General features: G+C 42.8%; 1 protein-coding gene and 1 long non-coding RNA gene across 2 annotated transcripts in view; one reads left to right on the top strand and one right to left on the bottom strand.

Moving 5' to 3' along the window:
- Positions 1 to 3,596, bottom strand: part of LOC115105336 (sodium/hydrogen exchanger 1-like) — a 47,223-nt gene extending 43,627 nt beyond the window's left edge. The window contains exon 1 of the mRNA XM_065010093.1: positions 2,455 to 3,596. Within this exon, the coding sequence (XP_064866165.1) occupies positions 2,455 to 2,779 (325 nt within the window). The 5' untranslated portion in view covers positions 2,780 to 3,596. The remainder of the gene's footprint in view (positions 1 to 2,454) is intronic.
- LOC135564658 (uncharacterized) lies at positions 2,676 to 15,658 on the top strand. Its single transcript, XR_010461183.1, has 2 exons — positions 2,676 to 2,751; positions 13,999 to 15,658. It is a non-coding gene; the product is annotated as an uncharacterized LOC135564658 (long non-coding RNA).
- Positions 15,659 to 19,055: the final 3,397 nt, after the last annotated feature.

Raw genomic sequence — 19,055 nt, 5'->3', positions numbered from 1 at the left:
TACCAATGTAGTCCAGTCTTCAGCCTAACTCTTCAGATATAGGCCTTATCATATCAACCCTACAGCCTATATTTATTAGTGTTGTATAATACTACCGCCATGACCCTTCGGAGACGCAAGGTTCTACCTAGCATATAAATCATCTACTAGTTGAACTGAACGCCAAACTACTTGTGCTTTGATGCGTTACACATTCAAATGCGGAACAGGGTCATTTATAGCAGTGTGTTAGTAGCTTGTTAACACACATTCCCATTGTTAATGGTTAGATATTAACTGGTGCTAACCGGTGCTCCCGCACATTGACTCTGTACCATTACCCCCTGTAAATAGCCTCGCTATAGTTATTTTACTGCTGCTCTTAAATTATTACTTTAATTTGTTTTCTTTTTTTTGTTGTATTTTTTCTTACAAGCCCTTAACCAACAATGCGATTTTAAGTATGTCACTATTAAAAGATACCGACCGGTTGTATTCGGCGCATGTGACAGACAAAATTTGATTTGACAGCATTTACGAGAGACAAATATCTAGGCCAAGTCCAATACATGTCTTCCAATGTACAGTACAGATTGCTGAGGTAAAACCATAGGCTCGTCCTGAATGTGGGACACAACTCACGTGAACAATACTTGTATTGAGGACTTGAATGTTAAGTGTAGAAAGGCCAATACATTGTTATCAGTCAATATGGCCTGTACTCCTCAGACCTATATCAGTGCTGGAACACTTGCTAGAACGTTTAATCATCGGAGGATCTCTCTATCACCACACTCCCTGCTACAATAAATCATATGTATCCCAAGGCTATATTCACACATATGAAGAGCTATTGCTTAGGGGAATAAGGGATATTGATTGTAGGTCCTTCTTATCAAATTAAGGAAGTCTAGTCTTGGAGAAAAAGACCAGAGCAAGCAAAGCCAGTCTGACAGGGCAGCAAAAGAACATTTAAATAGACAATGGATGCAGCTTTAGGCTTAAAAAAAAAAAAAGGGAGAGAATGCGATCTCTTAGCAGGACACGGGCAGGAACCTGGGGCTGAGCATTGCAGCTGCCACAGCAGATTATAAACACAGGGGTTTCAGCATAATCAGAAGGCGAAGGTCACCACTGCTGTTCCCGTTTGTTTCGCTCACGCTCACTCAATCTTTCACACCTGCCGCTCTCCTCCTTTCCCTGCTATCCTGCATTCTCCTTTCTACCCATTTCCCCGTCTTTCTGTCGCTCACCTCTACAATTTCCTCCCTGTTCCTCTCCATCTTCTTTCTCCATCTAGACAGTCACCTTGCCTCATCCTCAGTCCCTTCCTCCCTCCAAACAACTGCACCCAGCTGGGCGCTCTCCCAATCTTCCCCCAGGACAGTGGGCCTCCCCCCTGGGTAAGTGGGACGGTACCTCTCTGGCCTGGCCACAGGCTGGCACTCACCCAGGCTTAATATTATGTTGCGGAGAAAATGGCATGCTGCTGGCTCTTAGCGAATGGCAGCAGAGGACGCAGCAGGGAACACTGCAGGGGCATGAGAGCACACCACATACAGGAAGAGGAGGAAAAAAGAGAGAGGGAGGGGGAGTGGGAGATGAGAATGAGGGAGTGGGAGATGGGACGAGCACTGCATGAAGAGCAACAAACAAGTAAAGGAGGTGAGAAGTAGCAGTGCGAGATGAAATGATTGCAGTAAGGAGAAAGACAGGGAGTGGCGAGGGGACCACAACCAGTGACAGGGAAAAGGGAAGAGGATAGAAGTTAGACTACACGTGAGTGTGTGTTTCCCATTGCCAAACAGCCTGTGTCAACAAAACAGCTTTTTAACAGGAACAGTGGTCAAAGATGTCCCCTTGATGAGAACGTGCAATGATTGCAGTCTAGCCTATGCACAAAACTGCAACAAAAATGTGCTTAGTCACACAATACATTGTGTCAAGGAGCACTGATTGCGCCTTCCCACTTCAAAACATGAGCTAAGCGTATGATCATCATTCCCAGGAAGATCACTTACTATGCAGAATACAGGAAAACAAGTCCAACCAGTACAAGAGTCACCTAAGACTAACAATGAGTATATATGTGACAACTTTATGCAGAGTACAAGGGAATGTCACATTATGGACTAACCCTCCATAATCACCTATTGACTTCAATATGTAGTATTTTCCCATCTCACATGGCATAATCCCCTGCTAGGGAACAAACCATATATTCTTTGAACTTTAACATTTGATTGGGGTTCAAAGGGCATATACTCAAGAGTATCAGGAAAGACATAATTTCTCTTGATAATGCTGAAATGAAATGGCAACCAATGGCATTCTTCAAACACCTAGATTGCCTGCTCACCTCACGGAACTGGTAAGAGAAACATGGGTGCTTTACTTTTTCCTCTGTATAGGCTATGAGAATAAAACTCAAGCTGAACCTCAAAGCAAATAAACCAGCCTGACAGTGCAACTCACCCAATTTCATTAATGAGGCCAGCAACACCCACAACGAGATTTCGAAAGGCACCTGTATGTGATGGTAATCTAGAGACAGGACGGGGAAGGCCTTTTTTGTGTACGTGTAGTTCGTATGTTCGTGGCTGCCTGCTGTCCCTCGGTGGTCGTCGCGGCGGTCGTGTCCTCCTCCAGTGTTTTCCTGCGCGCTGATGTCCGGTGAGCTTGCAGCTCCAAGCGTCAGTACGGTGCCCTCCAGGAAGATCAACATCACCAGAAGTAGGAGTCCCCGCTCCAGAAAACTTCTGGAGCCAGTGGGTGAGTGTAAAGCTACGCGAACAGACATGTTGCAATTCGTTTTTATAACTTAAAATAATTTTGGGGGGTGAGCTGGAAATCGTGTAGTTAGCGTGTAATGAACACACTTTCCTCACTAGCAACTGGTTTTCCAAAGGACCGACAACATATCCATGTTCGACAACTGGCTGGCTAGCTAGGCAACTTTAGTGAGATATTCGAGATGGATGCGGCAGTTCCATGTACTGTAGCAAGCTGGCTAACAACGTTCGCGAAAGCAGGAAACGTCGAAGGTGCCTGAGCTAGCTATCCGTCCAGACAACCGAGAGCTCAAGACACGGCTACGGCGCTGTGTTAGTTAGCAAGTTTACACACCCTCTCCTAAATATCATAACTTTGAATTGAAAACTTGGTCCGAAATCTTGCTTCAGATACTGACAGCGTAGGTTAAATCTCTTCCGCGAAAGATGTCATTGCTCACCGCCGACCGGTAAAAAAAAAAAGATGCTGCTCATACGATTCTTGTTCCACCATAATATAAATATCATCGATAATGTCCACGGTTACAGCTGACCGAAGTCCAATGTTGACCTTGAATGAAACGTTTAGAACTGTCACGTTGCAATTGTGTGGGGGGATCATAGATATTTGAACTGCATTCCATGCTTTCGCATCCGTGTATGCGCCCGTACCCTGTCCCGACAAGACCTTACTTGAACTCAGTCAGTTTAAGGAGCTGTGGCTCCATCCATCACACATGTTTCTAGCTCCAACAGTGGCTTCGAATGTTATCCCTCCGCAAGTGTACTCCTTGTAATGTGATGTTAGCGAGATAAATACAACCTTCAAAACACACACCCTTTCGCGGAGGGAGGAGAATGGGGAGGGAGCCCTTTTTTAATTTCGACCACAGTGACATCTATTGGAGAGGAGGTATTTGATACTTTATATCTTATACGTATGGAAAACCATACATTTCCTGTTCAAAAGTCTGACTAGGCCCAGTGGGTAGTCGCGCCCATCACATTCTGTCCCAGGAGGCTTCGAGGGCGTGAACTGCTATGGCTGACCTGCCTGGATTGCAGGACAGAACAAAGCCCTGGCTATCCTAGTATCTGGCATCTGTTGGAGCTGATTGCACCATAAACTCCATGTTATTTAAGTCTTCAGTGTAGGCTAACTCAAATTGTACCTCTAAAATGAGAATATCTTGTAAATACATTTGTTGAAAAGATATCCAACTGGAATCTTTTTTCTTTTTTTTTTAATGATTTTCAATTCAATATCAACATTTTGTTATGGAAATGGTGTGTGTTTTCGAGTCCAGCCAAACACATTTCACCATCCCTTCAATATCAAATGGGTGTTATATGGAAATGGGTGTGTTTTCGAGTCCAGCCAAACACATTTCACCATCCCTTCAATATCAAATGGGTGTTATATGGAAATGGGTGTGTTTTCTTTTGTCATCCATTTCGTAATTACAATAGGGCTATGCCTTGGGTGGTGACACTATGTCACGAATAGCATACTGTACACAACCTATTTTTGTTTGTTTACTTTGACTTTTAGTGTAGTCTGTCATTGTGTTTAGTGTCTCCCTGTGGCACTTTAACCCCCACAGCTTGCCAAATACAGTTGTACCATACCACTGAAGGTGTCTGGCTTGTAATTACTGTGGTGGGAAATGGTATGGTCATTGAGAGCTGTTTGCACCTAAAAAAAAAATATGAACTGCTCACAACAATTAGTGTAATAAGACACATGAGGATGAGTAGATCGGATGCTGCTGCTGATGATCATTTTGGGTGTCATAAAGTATTTAAAGGAGGTGAAGGTAGTTGAACAAGTGCTTTTTATATGAAGCACTTTGAAGCACACAGTGATCATTGTGAACATTCTTATTCATTTACAGTATTGTATATTGTACTGTAAAAATTGTAATTAATCCAAGGGGATTAGGTAGTGTAGCCTCTGTCTGACCTGCCAACACCTGTATGCAGTCTACCACAATAGCTGCATTAATAAGTTGTGATGAATACCAATCACATGCCTGTGTTGCTGCACTTCATGCCTCTGGGGCTTAGGCACACACATTGGCATGGGGAAGTGTCCCTGCATGCACCCTTGCACTCTGTTCCTGCAATTCCATTAAATATTGAAGTGCAGCACGATAGTGAGACACACACACACAGAGGTTTGCTGTGCCTATTTTTAAAATAATTCTTCAAGTGATGTTGCACAATAGATTTTTCTAATTTGCTTGAGATAAAGAGTACGATAAAAGTCAGGTAATACACACATTTTCAGGCCAGGAGAAAGTTAATTGAAATTGATTTCCACCATCCAAAATCCATTTGTCTGTATATGAACAGTTGCATAAATGGCCCAGCTTACTTTTATGGGTCGTTCCATTCGATTTCAATCACTTTTCGACTGCACCCCTTTTGATTTGAACAAAACGTTCTATACATATTTTCCAATGGTAGAAGTGTTCAGAAAGTCACTTTTTGGACCTGAATGCCAAAACATTTAGGAGATAGAGGTCCTCATAGTTGACCCATTTTGCATACCCCATCCTACCATGAGACATCCATGTCTTCATCTCTGGAAAACATAAATGATTGAGTTTGATATAACTGTATATTTCAAAGTTTACGAACAGGGTTGTCAAACTATTTGATCATTTATTTATTTTTAAATCAATTTTCTTTACATTTTTTATCCTTAAATGTCAATTATCTAGACACAGCATGCTATTGAATACAGGGTGTCATGTTTGGCTTATACATTTATTAAAATGGGAATACATTTGAAAATGCAACTTTCAAATGGTAGCACAAAGATGGTTGGAGGTCCACACATCAGAGAGTGTTGTTGACTTGAATGTGAATAACATGCATTTCCATTTAAGTCAAAATTCGTCGGTGGAGTTAAACATTTTATTTAAATGTCAATGGTGTACCAGCTAAGTTGCATTGGTCTGAAGGGATATGTCCATTCTATTCATTGTATTTCTATGATTGAAATGACACCCACCCTGTATTCAAGAGTAAGCTGTGTCTCAACCAATGGCGGGCACAACACAAACATCTCAGATTATGTAAATTAGGGTCTACAATACAACATGTGTGAGAGAGAAAAAATCGGAGTTTTAAGTGTTTTTAGTTCAATGTAAAGAAATAAATGATAAAATAGTTTGACAATCCTGTTTGTAAGCTTGATATTACACTCCAGAGATGAAGACATTGATGTCTCATGGTAGGGTGGGGTATGTAAAATGGGTCAACTTTGAGCATCTCCATCTCCTAAATGTAACTTTCTGACCACTTCGCCATGGGAAAATATGTATGGAAAGTGTCGTTCAAATCAAAAGGGGTGCAGTCAAAAAGTGATTGAAATCAAATGGAACGACCCTTATGCAAGGCTCTTTAGTCATGGCATGATGCTCTCATTTGCATAGTTTGGAAAGTTCATTACGTTTGCCCTCATTTCAATCATGGAGAGCGAAGCCAACATTTTGGCAAGTCTGGTCTATATTTGTACACATAAATGTGTACATTTATTCTCTCCTCTCTATTGTGGCTAAGGTCATGGTGCCAGTGTTTGCTTCAAGGACTCAAATTGCTACAACATGACTGTAAACTACATCAAACACTTTGAGGAAATAAAAAGAGACATGTCGTTTTGGTCCGTGGATATGAACCAAATTACCCAGGACGCTTAAGTTAAACACATGTTTGGTTTGTCTTGTGTATTTTGTCAGCTTGGTTTGTGCAGATATGTACATAGTGTGTTTCAAAGGGCACATTAATCCAAAGGCCTCAGGGCTCAATTCTGAAATCTAATGTGCATTGGAACCAAGATAACCCCAAGACAAATATGATTGTTTGATGTCTTTTTGGATGAATTTTTGTACCTTTGAGCCTTGTTTTACAACCCTAACTCAATAAACTAAATTTTGTCACAAACATCAAACGATTCTTTTAGAAACCAAATGACTCCAAAATTGCAAAGAACTTCACTAAAAGAACGCATTCCCTTCCATTTTCAGGTTACCAAAACCAAAGACAATATAGCATGAAGCCTTTTTGGGGTCACATGATAGCTTTAAAGAGTATATTTTTTGCCTGTCTCTTCATGGAGTTAACAGGTCACCATGTCTTCTCCTCCAACCACATCATGTGGAACAAAACAAGCCAATTACACCCAGGCAGCATTTCAACCTGCAGATGGGGACTGGGTGTGATTTCTAGCATGTTCCAATGGAAGAAAAACAGGTGGGACAGACCATATGATTCAGACCCATAGACTTAGATAGACATCATATCATTGTATCTGACCCATTATGGCGTCTGTGAGAGAAGGGCAGCGCTATTGAGGCCATCTTCATTTTGAAGTAGTCAATTTTCTTCTACTACTTCTATGAGTTAGCAAACAAACTGAAAGGGTGCGTACTGCCACCCGGAGTGTGTTGTTTGAACCGGTATAAATCCCAGGTTGGCGATTAAATGCTCACAAGTATAATTCATTGGCTGATCCCTCCTGGTGACCTAGATGGAATTGTGTGATCCTTCCTTAACCCATAGGAAAACCCACCCAGTTGACTACTTCAAAATGGTGAATGGCGCTACCGCAGATTGATATAAAGTGGAGAAGTCAACTTTGTTCTAAGGGAAGAAAGAATCTGATTGGTTTAGGGGGCAGAACAATTTGATTGGTTTCTACATATGGGTCAGAGCCTGGTAATATCAGAACGTATGATGGGACATAAACCTTCCAACTTTAATGACTAATTTCTCTGAATGGGAAAAAAACCACCAGATTCACTGGGAATACATTGCATAGGATGAAGAAACAATACTCAGAGATGCAGCTCCATACTACTTGTCAGACACAGAGAACTGATACTATATACTCGTTGTTTGGGTGAAATTGGCGTGGGGTGTGGGGGGCTTATTCAACTAAATATTCATGTAGATAACCAACAATTTACGAAGTTTGGAATGAGACTGACGTGAGGTAAATAATCATTCATTAATAAGAAGACTAATTGATCAGATATTCAAATATCTGAAGAGTTATATTGGGGCGGCAGCGTAGCCTAGTGGTTAGAGCGTTGGACTAGTAACCGGAAGGTTGCGAGTTCAAACCCCCGAGCTGCCCCTGAACAGGCAGTTAACCCACTGTTCCCAGGCCGTCATTGAAAATAAGAATATGTTCTTAACTGACTTGCCTGGTTAAATAAAGGTAAAATAAAAAATAATAAATAAATATTAGGAAAATTATAACTTTGTAATCTGAACATTTTCCTTGGTGCCCCGACTTCCTAGTTAATTACATGATTAGTTTAATCACATAATAATAATTACAGAGAATTGATTTGATAAAATAGCAGTCTTCACTTTTATTGATGCCAAAGACACGACACTAGGTAGCTCTATTAATTCAACATGAGTAGTTAAGAGGTTGCTAAATGTTTAGCTAGCTTTCTCTGTTTAGCTTAGCATGTTGCTGCTAGCTTGCTACCGGAGACAAATTGTATCTTAGAGATACTGTCAAATTTGTCTGACTACTGTAACATAATAATGATTTCAAAATGTTACAACTTTTAACTCAAAGTTTTATTTACAAGATTTTCAGTTCAAACCTCCACCATGTTTTTAAAAGTTGTGCATTTGTTAAACTCCGCCCATTGAACTTTTAAAAACCAATCGGATTTGTTTTGCACTAAAACAATCTGATTCTTTCTGCCCTTGGAACAAAGCTGACTAAACTTTATGTCAACCTGCAGCACTACCCATGCTAAAACAGGCTTTTGGCACTAGAGTCCTCTATCTATCTCTATGTTCAGACTAATTTTTTTTTGTAGCTACCAAAGCCACTGTTTCTATACCCCCCACGGTGTATGTGGCGTCGATATGGAAAACATTCATTCTAAACAGCACTGTAGGACCATGCTCACACACTCATGAAAAAATGAACAGCTCACACACTTCGACACAAACAAATAAATGCACACTGTACTCATACAAATAGCCTATGCCCTAAGTCTATGTCATTGAAAACAGGTCAGCCATTAAACAATTATAATAATCGTAACCTTGAGTCGACAATGCGCTGTTTTGTAAAGCCTGATGAAATAATAACAACAATACTGTATTCATTGTGTTGCCTGCTTTATTTACCCCACTTGGCCGGGCCGTTGTGAGATCATGCTTAGATACCTTCTACCGTCTAAGCACAAATGTGAATTTGACTGGGCTACGTCAACAGACCTTCTCATTAGAGGCAAGCCACAAGATCCCTGGCAAACTGCTAGCCTGGTAAAACCAGACTGAACGCTGTGCTCAAGTTAAACAATTGGTGAGCGTGCCATTCAAATTGGTTTAACCAGTCTAGCAGACTGGTACCGTCTCATCCTATCCACAACATGCAGCCTAGTAATCATGACCCCCTCAGTGTTCAATTTGAAAAACAAATGCTGTCATGTCATGCCACGTTGTCATTGTCTCCTGATGTAAGCACTGTGCTCACTGACAAGCCCTGACAACATGTCTAAAAGAATGTCAGTCACCATAATATTGTGACAGCATGAAACGAAAATAGACTGTGGAGATAACAAGGTTGGTTTGTCGAGACGCTCAAACAACAGTCTACACTTCAGTGCGTTTCAGAGTAATGTATCCCAAGTTCCGTTTCAGTTGCATTTTCACTTAGTCTCCCATTGACCTCAATGCCTGACTATGGGAACATTTTGGAGGTTCGAATTGTCTCTTAAGAGTCAGAGTTGTTCTTCCGATGTAGAATACATTTCCTCATGAACTTATTATATCTGTTCAGTTATATAACCATTAATACCAAGTCATATAATTTCCCATTAAGGTTCACAGGGATTGTTCTCAGAGAGTAAGAGACGCCTCCTGGTATTTTTACCATGACCACAGTGCATAGTTAATGTATACTGAACAGACATATAAACACAACATGTAAAGTGTTGGTCCCATGTTTTTATGAGATTAAATAAAATATCCCAGACATTTTCCATATGCACAAAAAGCTTATTTCCCTCAAATTTGGTTAAATCCCTGTTAGTGAGCATTTCTCCTTTGCCAAGATAACCCATCCACCTGATAAGTGTGGCATATCAAGATGCTGATTAAACAGCATGAAGTTTTCTGACTAGCTTGGAAAGACAGTACCGTGCAGTATCGAAGAGCCCTCACTGCTGCTCGATCATTCTATTTTTCCAACTTAATTGAGGAGAATGAAAACAATCCAAAATTGATTTTTAATACTGTCGTAAAGCTAACTAAAAAGAAGCATTCCCCAAGACAGGATGGTTTTCACTTCAGCAGTGATAAATTCTTGTTCTTTGACGAAAAGATCATGATTGTTAGAAAGCAAATTATGGACTCCTCTTTAAATCTGCATATTTCTCCAAAGCTCAGTTGTCCTGAGTCTGCACAACACTGCCAGGACCTAGGATCAAGGGAGACACTCAAGTTCTTTTTATCCTATATCTCTTGACACATTCATGAAAATAGAAATGGCCTTTAAACCTTCATACCAAGCTTCATACTGGACCCTATTCCAACTAAACTACTGAAGTAGCTGCTTCCTGTGCTTGGCCCTCCTACGTTGAATATAAAAATGGCTCACTATCCACCGGATGTGTACCAAACTCACTAAAAGTGGCAGTAATAAAGCCTCTCTTGAAAAAGCCAAACCTTGACCCAGAAAATATGAAAAACTATTGGCCTATATCGAATCTCCCATTCCTCTCAAAAAAGATTGATAAAGCTGTTGCACAGCAACTCACTGCCTTCCTGAAGACAAACAATGTATATGAAACGCTTCAGTCTGGTTTTAGACCCCATCTTAACACTGAGACTGCACTCGTGAAGGTGGTAAATTACCTTTTAATGGCATCAGACCGAGGCTCTGCATCTGTACTCGTGCTCCCAGACCTTAGTGCTGCTTTTGACACCATCGATCACCACATTCTTTTGGAGAGATTGGAGATTGGTCTACACAGACAAGTTCTGGCCTGGTTTAGATCTTATCTGTCAGAAAGATATCAGTTTGTCTCTGTGAATGGTTTGTCCTCTGACAAATCAACTGTAAGTTTCGGTGTTTCTCAAGGTTCCATTTTAGGACCACTATTGTTTTCACTATATATTTTACCTCTTGGTGATATCATTCGGAAACATAATGTTAACTTTCACTGCTACTGTATGCGGACAACACACAGCTGTACATTTCGATGAAACATGGTGAAGCCCCAAAATTGCCCTCCCTGGAAGCCTGTATTTCAGACATAAGGAAGTGGATGGTGGCAAATGTTTTACTTTTAAACTCGGACAAAACATAGATGCTAGTTCTGGTCCCAAGAAACAAAGTGATCTTCTGTTGGATCTGACAATTAATCTTGGTGGTTGTACAGTTGTCTCAAATAAAACTGTGAAAGACCTCAGCATTACTCTGGACCCTGATCTCTCGTTTGACGAACATATCAAGACTATTTCAAGGACATCCTTTTTCCATCTACGTAACATTGCAAAAATCTGAAACTTTCTGTCCCAAAATTATGCGGAAAGTTAATCCATGCTTTTGTCACTTCTAGATTAGACTACTGCAATGGTCTACTTTCTGGCTACCCGGATAAAGCACTAAATAAACTTCAGTTAGTGCTAAACACGGCTGCTAGAATCTTGACTAGAACCAAAAAAATGTGATCATATTACTCCAGTGCTAGCCTCTCTACACTGGCTTCCTGATAAGGCAAGGGCTGATTTCAAGGTTTTACTGCTAACCTACAAAGCATTACATGGGCTTGCTTCTACCTGTCTCTCCAATTTGGTCCTGCCGTACATACCTACACGTACGCTACTGTTACAAGACACAGGCCTCCTTACTGTCCCTAGAATTTCTAAGCAAACAGCTGGAAGCAGGACTTTCTCCCATAGAGCTTTATTATTATGGAATGGTCTGCCTATCCATGTGAGAGACGTGGACTCGGTCTCAACTTTTAAGTCTTTATTGAAAACTCATCTCTTCAGCAGGTCCTATGATTGACCATTTCCGGAGACCTTCTCCCTTACCTCACCTCGCTCATCAACTCATCCCTGACCGCTGGCTATGTCCCTTCTGTCTTCAAGAGAGCGAGAGTTGCACCCCTTCTGAAAAAACCTACACTCGATCCCTCCGATGTCAACAACTACAGACCAGTATCCCTTCTTTCTTTTCTCTCCAAAACTCTTGAACGTGCCGTCCTTGGCCAGCTCTCCCGCTATCTCTCTCAGAATGACCTTCTTGATCCAAATCAGTCAGGTTTCAAGACTAGTCATTCAACTGAGACTGCTCTTCTCTGTATCACGGAGGCCCTCCGCACTGCTAAAGCTAACTCTCTCTCCTCTGCTCTCATCCTTCTAGACCTATCGGCTGCCTTCGATACTGTGAACCATCAGATCCTCCTCTCCACCCTCTCCGAGTTGGGCATCTCCGGCGCGGCCCACGCTTGGATTGCGTCCTACCTGACAGGTCGCTCCTACCAGGTGGCGTGGCGAGAATCTGTCTCCTCACCACGCGCTCTCACCACTGGCGTACCCCAGGGCTCTGTTCTAGGCCCTCTCCTATTCTCGCTATACACCAAGTCACTTGGCTCTGTCATAACCTCACATGGTCTCTCCTATCATTGCTATGCAGACGACACACAATTAATCTTCTCCTTTCCCCTTCTGATGACCAGGTGGCGAATCGCATCTCTGCATGTCTGGCAGACATATCAGTGTGGATGACGGATCACCACCTCAAGCTGAACCTCGGCAAGACGGAGCTGCTCTTCCTCCCGGGAAGGACTGCCCGTTCCATGATCTCGCCATCACGGTTGACAACTCCATTGTGTCCTCCTCCCAGAGCGCTAAGAACCTTGGCGTGATCCTGGACAACACCCTGTCGTTCTCAACTAACATCAAGGCGGTGGCCCGTTCTTGTAGGTTCATGCTCTACAACATCCGCAGAGTACGACCCTGCCTCACACAGGAAGCAGCGCAGGTCCTAATCCAGGCACTTGTCATCTCCCGTCTGGATTACTGCAACTCGCTGTTGGCTGGGCTCCTGCCTGTGCCATTAAACCCCTACAACTCATCCAGAACGCCGCAGCCCGTCTGGTGTTCAACCTTCCCAAGTTCTCTCACGTCCCCCGCTCCTCCGCTCTCTCCACTGGCTTCCAGTTGAAGCTCGCATCCGCTACAAGACCATGGTGCTTGCCTACGGAGCTGTGAGGGGAACGGCACCTCAGTACCTCCAGGCTCTGATCAGGCCCTACACCCAAACAAGGGCACTGCGTTCATCCACCTCTGGCCTGCTCGCCTCCCTACCACTGAGGAAGTACAGTTCCCGCGCAGCCCAGTCAAAACTGTTCGCTGCTCTGGCCCCCAATGGTGGAACAAACTCCTCACGACGCCAGGACAGCGGAGTCAATCACCACCTTCCGGAGACACCTGAAACCCCACCTCTTTCAGGAATACCTAGGATAGGATAAAGTAATCCTTCTCACCCCCCCTTAAAAGATTTAGATGCACTATTGTAAAGTGGCTGTTCCACTGGATGTCTTAAGGTGAACGCACCAATTTGTAAGTCGCTCTGGATAAGAGCGTCTGCTAAATGACTTAAATGATTGAGTGTAGTCTGGCCCAGGGGTGTGAAGGTGAATGGAAAGGCACTAGAGCGACGAACCGCCCTTGCTGTCTCTGCCTGGCCGGTTCCCCTCTCTCCACCGGGATTCTCTGCCTCTAACCCCTATTATTGGGGCTGAGTCACTGGCTTATTGGCGCTCTTCCATGCCATCCCTCAACCCACTAAACTCACTTGAGTGGGTTGAGTCACTGACGTGATCTTCCTGTCCAGGTTTGGCACCCCCCTCGTGTTCGTGCCGTGATGGAGATCTTTCTGGGCTATACTCGGCTTTGTCTCAGGGTAGTAAGTTGGTGGTTGAAGCTATCCTTCTAGGGGTGTGGGGGCTGTGCTTTGGCAAAGTGGGTGGGGTTATATCCTGCCTGGTTGGCCCTGTCCGGGGGTATCGTCGGACAGGGCCACAGTGTCTCCCGATCCCTCCTGTCTCAGCCTCCAGTATTTATGCTGCAATAGTTTATGTGTCGGGCTAGGGTCAGTCTGTTATATCTGGAGTATTTATCCTGTCTTATCCAGTGTCCTGTGAGAATTTAAGTATGCTCCCTCTAATTCTCTCTCTCTTTCTCCTCTCAGAGGACCTGAGCCCTAGGACCATGCCTCGGGACTACTTGGCCTGATGATTCCATGCTGTCCCCAGTCCACCTGGTCGTGCTGCTGCTCCAGTTTCAACTGTTCTGCCTGCGGCTATGGAACTCTGACCTGTTCACTGGACGTGCTACCTTGTCCCAGACCTGCTGTTTTTCGACTCTCTCTACCGCACCTGCTGTCTCGATCTCTGAATGATCAGCTATAAAAAGCCAACTGACATTTACTCCTGAGGTGCTGACTTGTTGCACCCTCTACAAACACTGTGATTTTTATTATTTGACCCTGCTGGTCATCTATGAATATTTGAACATCGTGACCATGTACTGTTATAATCTCCACCTGGCACAGCCAGAAGAGCCTGGTTCCTCTCTAGGTTTCTTCCTAGGTTCCGGCCTTTCTAGGGAGTTTTTCCTAGCCACTGTGCTTCTACGTCTGCATTGCTTGCTGTTTGGGGTTTTAGGCTGGGTTTCTGTATAGCACTTGTGACATTGGCTGATGTAAAAAGGGCTTTATAAATACATTTGATTGATTGATTGATTGATCATTACTCAGGTGCTGAGGTGCTGTGCACAATGAACGGCACTCTAAAATGTACAGTTTTGCCACAACACAATGCCGCAGATGTCTCAACTTTTGAGGAAGTGTACAATTGGCATGCTGACTACAGGAATGTCCAACAGAGCTGTTGCCAGAGAATCTCTAATCCTCTAACATAAGCTGCCTCCAATGTCATTTTAGAGAATTTGGCAGTACATCCAACCGGCCTCACAACCGCAAACCACATGTAACCACGGCAGCCAAGGACCTCCACATCTGGCTTCTTCACCTGCGGGATCGTCTGAGACCAGCCACCCGGACAGCTGATGAAACTGAAGAGTATTTATGTTTGTAATAAAGTCCTTTGGGGTGAAAAAGTCATTCTGATTGGCTGGGCCTATTCCCCCAGTTAGTGGAACTGGCTCCCAAGTGAGTGGACCTATGCCCTCCCAGGCCCACCCATGGTTGCACCCCTGCCCAGTCATGTGAAATCCATAGATTAGGGCCTAATTTATTTATTTCAATTGACTGATTTCCTTATATGAACTGAAACTCAGTAAAATTGTTGAAATTGTTGCATGTTGCATTTATATTTTTGTTCAGTATACATATACAGTAGGGCTTATTATATGTTGGGGTGGCAGGTAGCCTAGCGGTTAGAGCAGTTAGCCTAGCGGTTAGAGCAGGTAGCCTAGCGGTTAGAGCAGGTAGCCTAGTGGTTAGAGCAGTTAGCCTAGCGGTTAGAGCAGGTAGCCTAGTGGTTAGAGCAGGTAGCCTAGCGGTTAGAGCAGGTAGCCTAGCGGTTAGAGCGTTGGGCCAGTAACTGAAAGTTTGCTTGATCGAATCCCTGAGCTGACAAGGTAAAAATCTGTTGTTCTGCTCCTGAAAAAGACAGTTCATCCACTGTTCCTAGGCCATCATTGTAAATAAGAATTTGTTCTTACTGACTTGCCTAGTTAAATAAAGGTTAAATAAAAAATGTTGGCTCAGGGCCAGCAGCTAAGCTACTGTATTAGAGTTGCATAGTAATATGTTAGGTTAGTATTAGCACTAAGGTGTATGTGGACTGATCATTGTCTATCAATAAAGCACAACTTGGAGAAATGTCTGTATGTTGTTATGCCCACCTTTTTCCTTTCACTGAAACCAATGAATGTCAATTATTATCTCCTTGTTCTTCATATCAGGAGCTATCTCAATAATGCACTGCACTGACTGGTTAACTGGAAATGCAGGTTATGCTAGACAATGGCAACAGATAGAAAGACAATGACATTTGCGTAAGCCCCTAACTGAATGAGCCAGATTCTGATGCATTCTGGCATTAATTTGTTTGCAAAATGAGAGGTGTGTCACACGCCCACTGGCTCTGCTCTCCACTGCAGCATGTAATATAGCTGTTAGAGACTTGATTCAACACCCCATTTCTAATCTCATACACATCTATTCTCTCTCTCTCTCTCTCTCTCTCTCTCACACAGACACACACACATATACACAGACACAAAAAAAAATCATGACCACACATCATGCACACAATTGAACAAGAAGTACTGTGGTGTGAATTCTCAAATTGTCAAGGCCCTTAAAAGGGCATTCTCTAATCCAATACAGTTCAAATGCCAATGGTTGTTACTGGTTTGTTAACACTGCCTCCCTAAATCCAACAAATGTCAATGTGAATATGTGCACTTGCACATTTCTACCTGAAGATGGCACTACCTGCCCAAGCAGGCTACACTTCTCATCTGTGACTTCAGAACTGTCGTTTTACTACCGTTTACATCTCTTCCCATGAACTCAAGGAAAAGCAAAGACTTAAAGCTTCCTACTTAAGTTATATTTATGTTGTTATATTGTGTGTAGCAATATTCAATTATCATCATATCTGTCCCTTGCAAGAGAACAAGTGAAGTATACACTACAGGTCAGAAGTTTTAGAACACCTACTCATTCAAGGGGTTTTCTTTAGTTTTACTATGTTCTACATTGTAGAATAATAGTGAATACATCAAAACTCTGAAATAACACATATGGAATCATGTAGTAACCAAAAAAAGTGTTAAACAAATCAAAATACATTTTATATTTGAGATTCTTCAAATAGCCACCCTTTGCCTTGATGACAGCATTGCAAACTCTTGGCATTCTCTCAACCAGCTTCATGAGCTAGTCACCTGGAATGCATTTCAATTAACAGGTGTTCCTTCTTAACAGTTAATTTGTGGAATTTCTTTCCTTCTTAATGCATTTGAGCCAATTAGTTGTGTGGTGACAAGGTAGGGTTGGTATACAGAAGATAGCCCTATTTGGTAAAAGACCAAGTCCATATTATGGCAAGAACAGCTCAAATAAGCAAAGAGAGACGATAGTTCACCACTACTTCAAGACATGAAGGTCATTCAATGCAGAACATTTCAAGAACTTTGAACGTTACTTCAAGTGCAATCGCAAAAACAATCAAGCGCTATGATGAAACTGGCTCTCATGAGGACCGCCACAGGAATGGAAGACCCAGAGTTACCTCCGCTGCAGAGGATAAGTTCATTAGAGTTACCAGCCTCAGAAATTGCAGCCCAAATAAATGCTTCACAGAGTTCAAGTAACAGACACATCTCAACGTCTACTGTTCAGAGGAGACTGTGTGAATCAGGCCTACATGGTCGAATTGCTGCAAAGAAACCACTACTAAAGGACACCAATATTAAGATGAGATTGCTTGGGCCAAGAAACAGGAGCAATGAACATTAGACCTGTGGAAATTTGTCCTTTGGTCTGGAGTCCAAATTGGAGATGTTTGGTTCCAACCGCTGTGTCTTTGTGAGATGCGGTGTGTGTGAACGGATGATCTCCGCATGTGTATATTCCCACCGTAAAGCATGGAAGAGAAGGTGTTATGGTGTGGGTGTGCTTTGTTGGTAATTTTGTCTGTGATTTATTTTGATTTCAAGGCACACTTAACCAGCATATTTACCGCAGCATTCTGCAGCGATACGCCATCTGTTTTGAGCTTAATGGGACTGTCATCTGTTTTCAACAGGACAATGACACAACACACCTCCAGGCTGTGTAAGGACACTTTTACCAAGGAGAGTGATGGAGTGCTGCATCAGATGACCTGGCCTCCACAATCCCCTGACCTCAACCAAATTGAGGTGGTTTGGGATGAGTCGGACCGCAGAGTGAAGGAAAAGCAGCCAAGTGCTCAGCATATGTGGGAACTCCTTCAAGACTGTTGGAAAAGCATTCCTCATGAAGCTGGTTGAGAGAATGCCAAGAGTGTGCAATACTGTCATCAAGGGAAAGGGTGGCTATTTGAAGAATCTCAAATATAAAATGTATTTTGATTTGTTTAACACTTTTTTTGGTTACTACATGATTCCACATGTGTTAGTTCATCATTTTGATGTCTTCACTATTATTCTACAATGTAGAACATAGTAAAAATATAGAAAAACCCTTGAATGAGTAGGTGTTCTAAAACATTTGACCCGTAGTGTACATTTACAGCTCATTCTCAAAAACTCAAAAACCGAGGACGTAACAGTGGGGGACTCAATTTGCTGAGGAAAACCATTTAAGCGTGCTGTATATCTTAACTGTGCAAACAAGTTTCAGATGTGTGGCCCGACTGAAAATGAAATATTGCAAGGCCTTTTTGTGGCACTTTTCTCACGTTTGAATAAAATCCATTGTGATTGCTGAACCAAGGCTGTGTTTTGTCAGTCAGACCTGTACGGCATCCATATTAGGAAGGACATTTGGTCTGAGAACTGATGGAGTTTGGTCTGAAATTTGAGGAAGTTCCTAATATGGATACCATAAAGCAGCGGTTCCCAGTGTGTACCTCTGTTCAGTTTATGCTCCAGGCAGACCTCTGCCTACAGGGGTGACCCATAACTCTTTCCTCAGTACCGTGAGAGGTGTGCTCGCTCAGCGATTCTGCTATAAGGCCACATCTGGTATCCCTACAGAGATGAGGGAGGGAGCTTAGGCTTTGAAGTTTAGGCTAAGAAGTGCTGAGAGCCATTGTAGCCCTGTATGCCTCACATTCTATTCCATGTAAGTTGGCACTTGAAAGTATTGGACTATCACTCTAAATCTTGGGATATATAGGTGTGTATTCTTTCTGCCCCCAGGGATTTGGAGTATAAAATAGGGAATATTTCTCAGTGATCTCTATGCGGAAAGTTTTCTAGCCAACTTGATGTTGAGACGTTGAATTTGACTAATATCCACCAGAGGGCCTCGTTGACCCCCTTGTTGTCATGATGGGCTCGCTGAGGAACATCTGCTGGAGTTATGACTTCATCCTCTAGGCCAAGGATGAGGGGGAGACAGCTTCAGTCGTGCCTGCTCCCAGGTCATATATGAGCTGTATTTCATCACTCCTCTGGACATTGTTTTCAGGAAACATGAGCCTCTGACATCACCAATTAGAAAGTCTCTCACAATCTCAAGAACACACACATACACTGAGTGTACAAAACATTAGGAACACCTTC

This window comes from Oncorhynchus nerka, linkage group LG3 (genome assembly GCF_034236695.1).
Source record: "Oncorhynchus nerka isolate Pitt River linkage group LG3, Oner_Uvic_2.0, whole genome shotgun sequence".
NCBI lineage: Eukaryota > Metazoa > Chordata > Actinopteri > Salmoniformes > Salmonidae > Oncorhynchus > Oncorhynchus nerka.
Note: the sequence above shows the minus strand (reverse complement) of the source record. Positions and strands in the feature narration are given on the sequence as shown.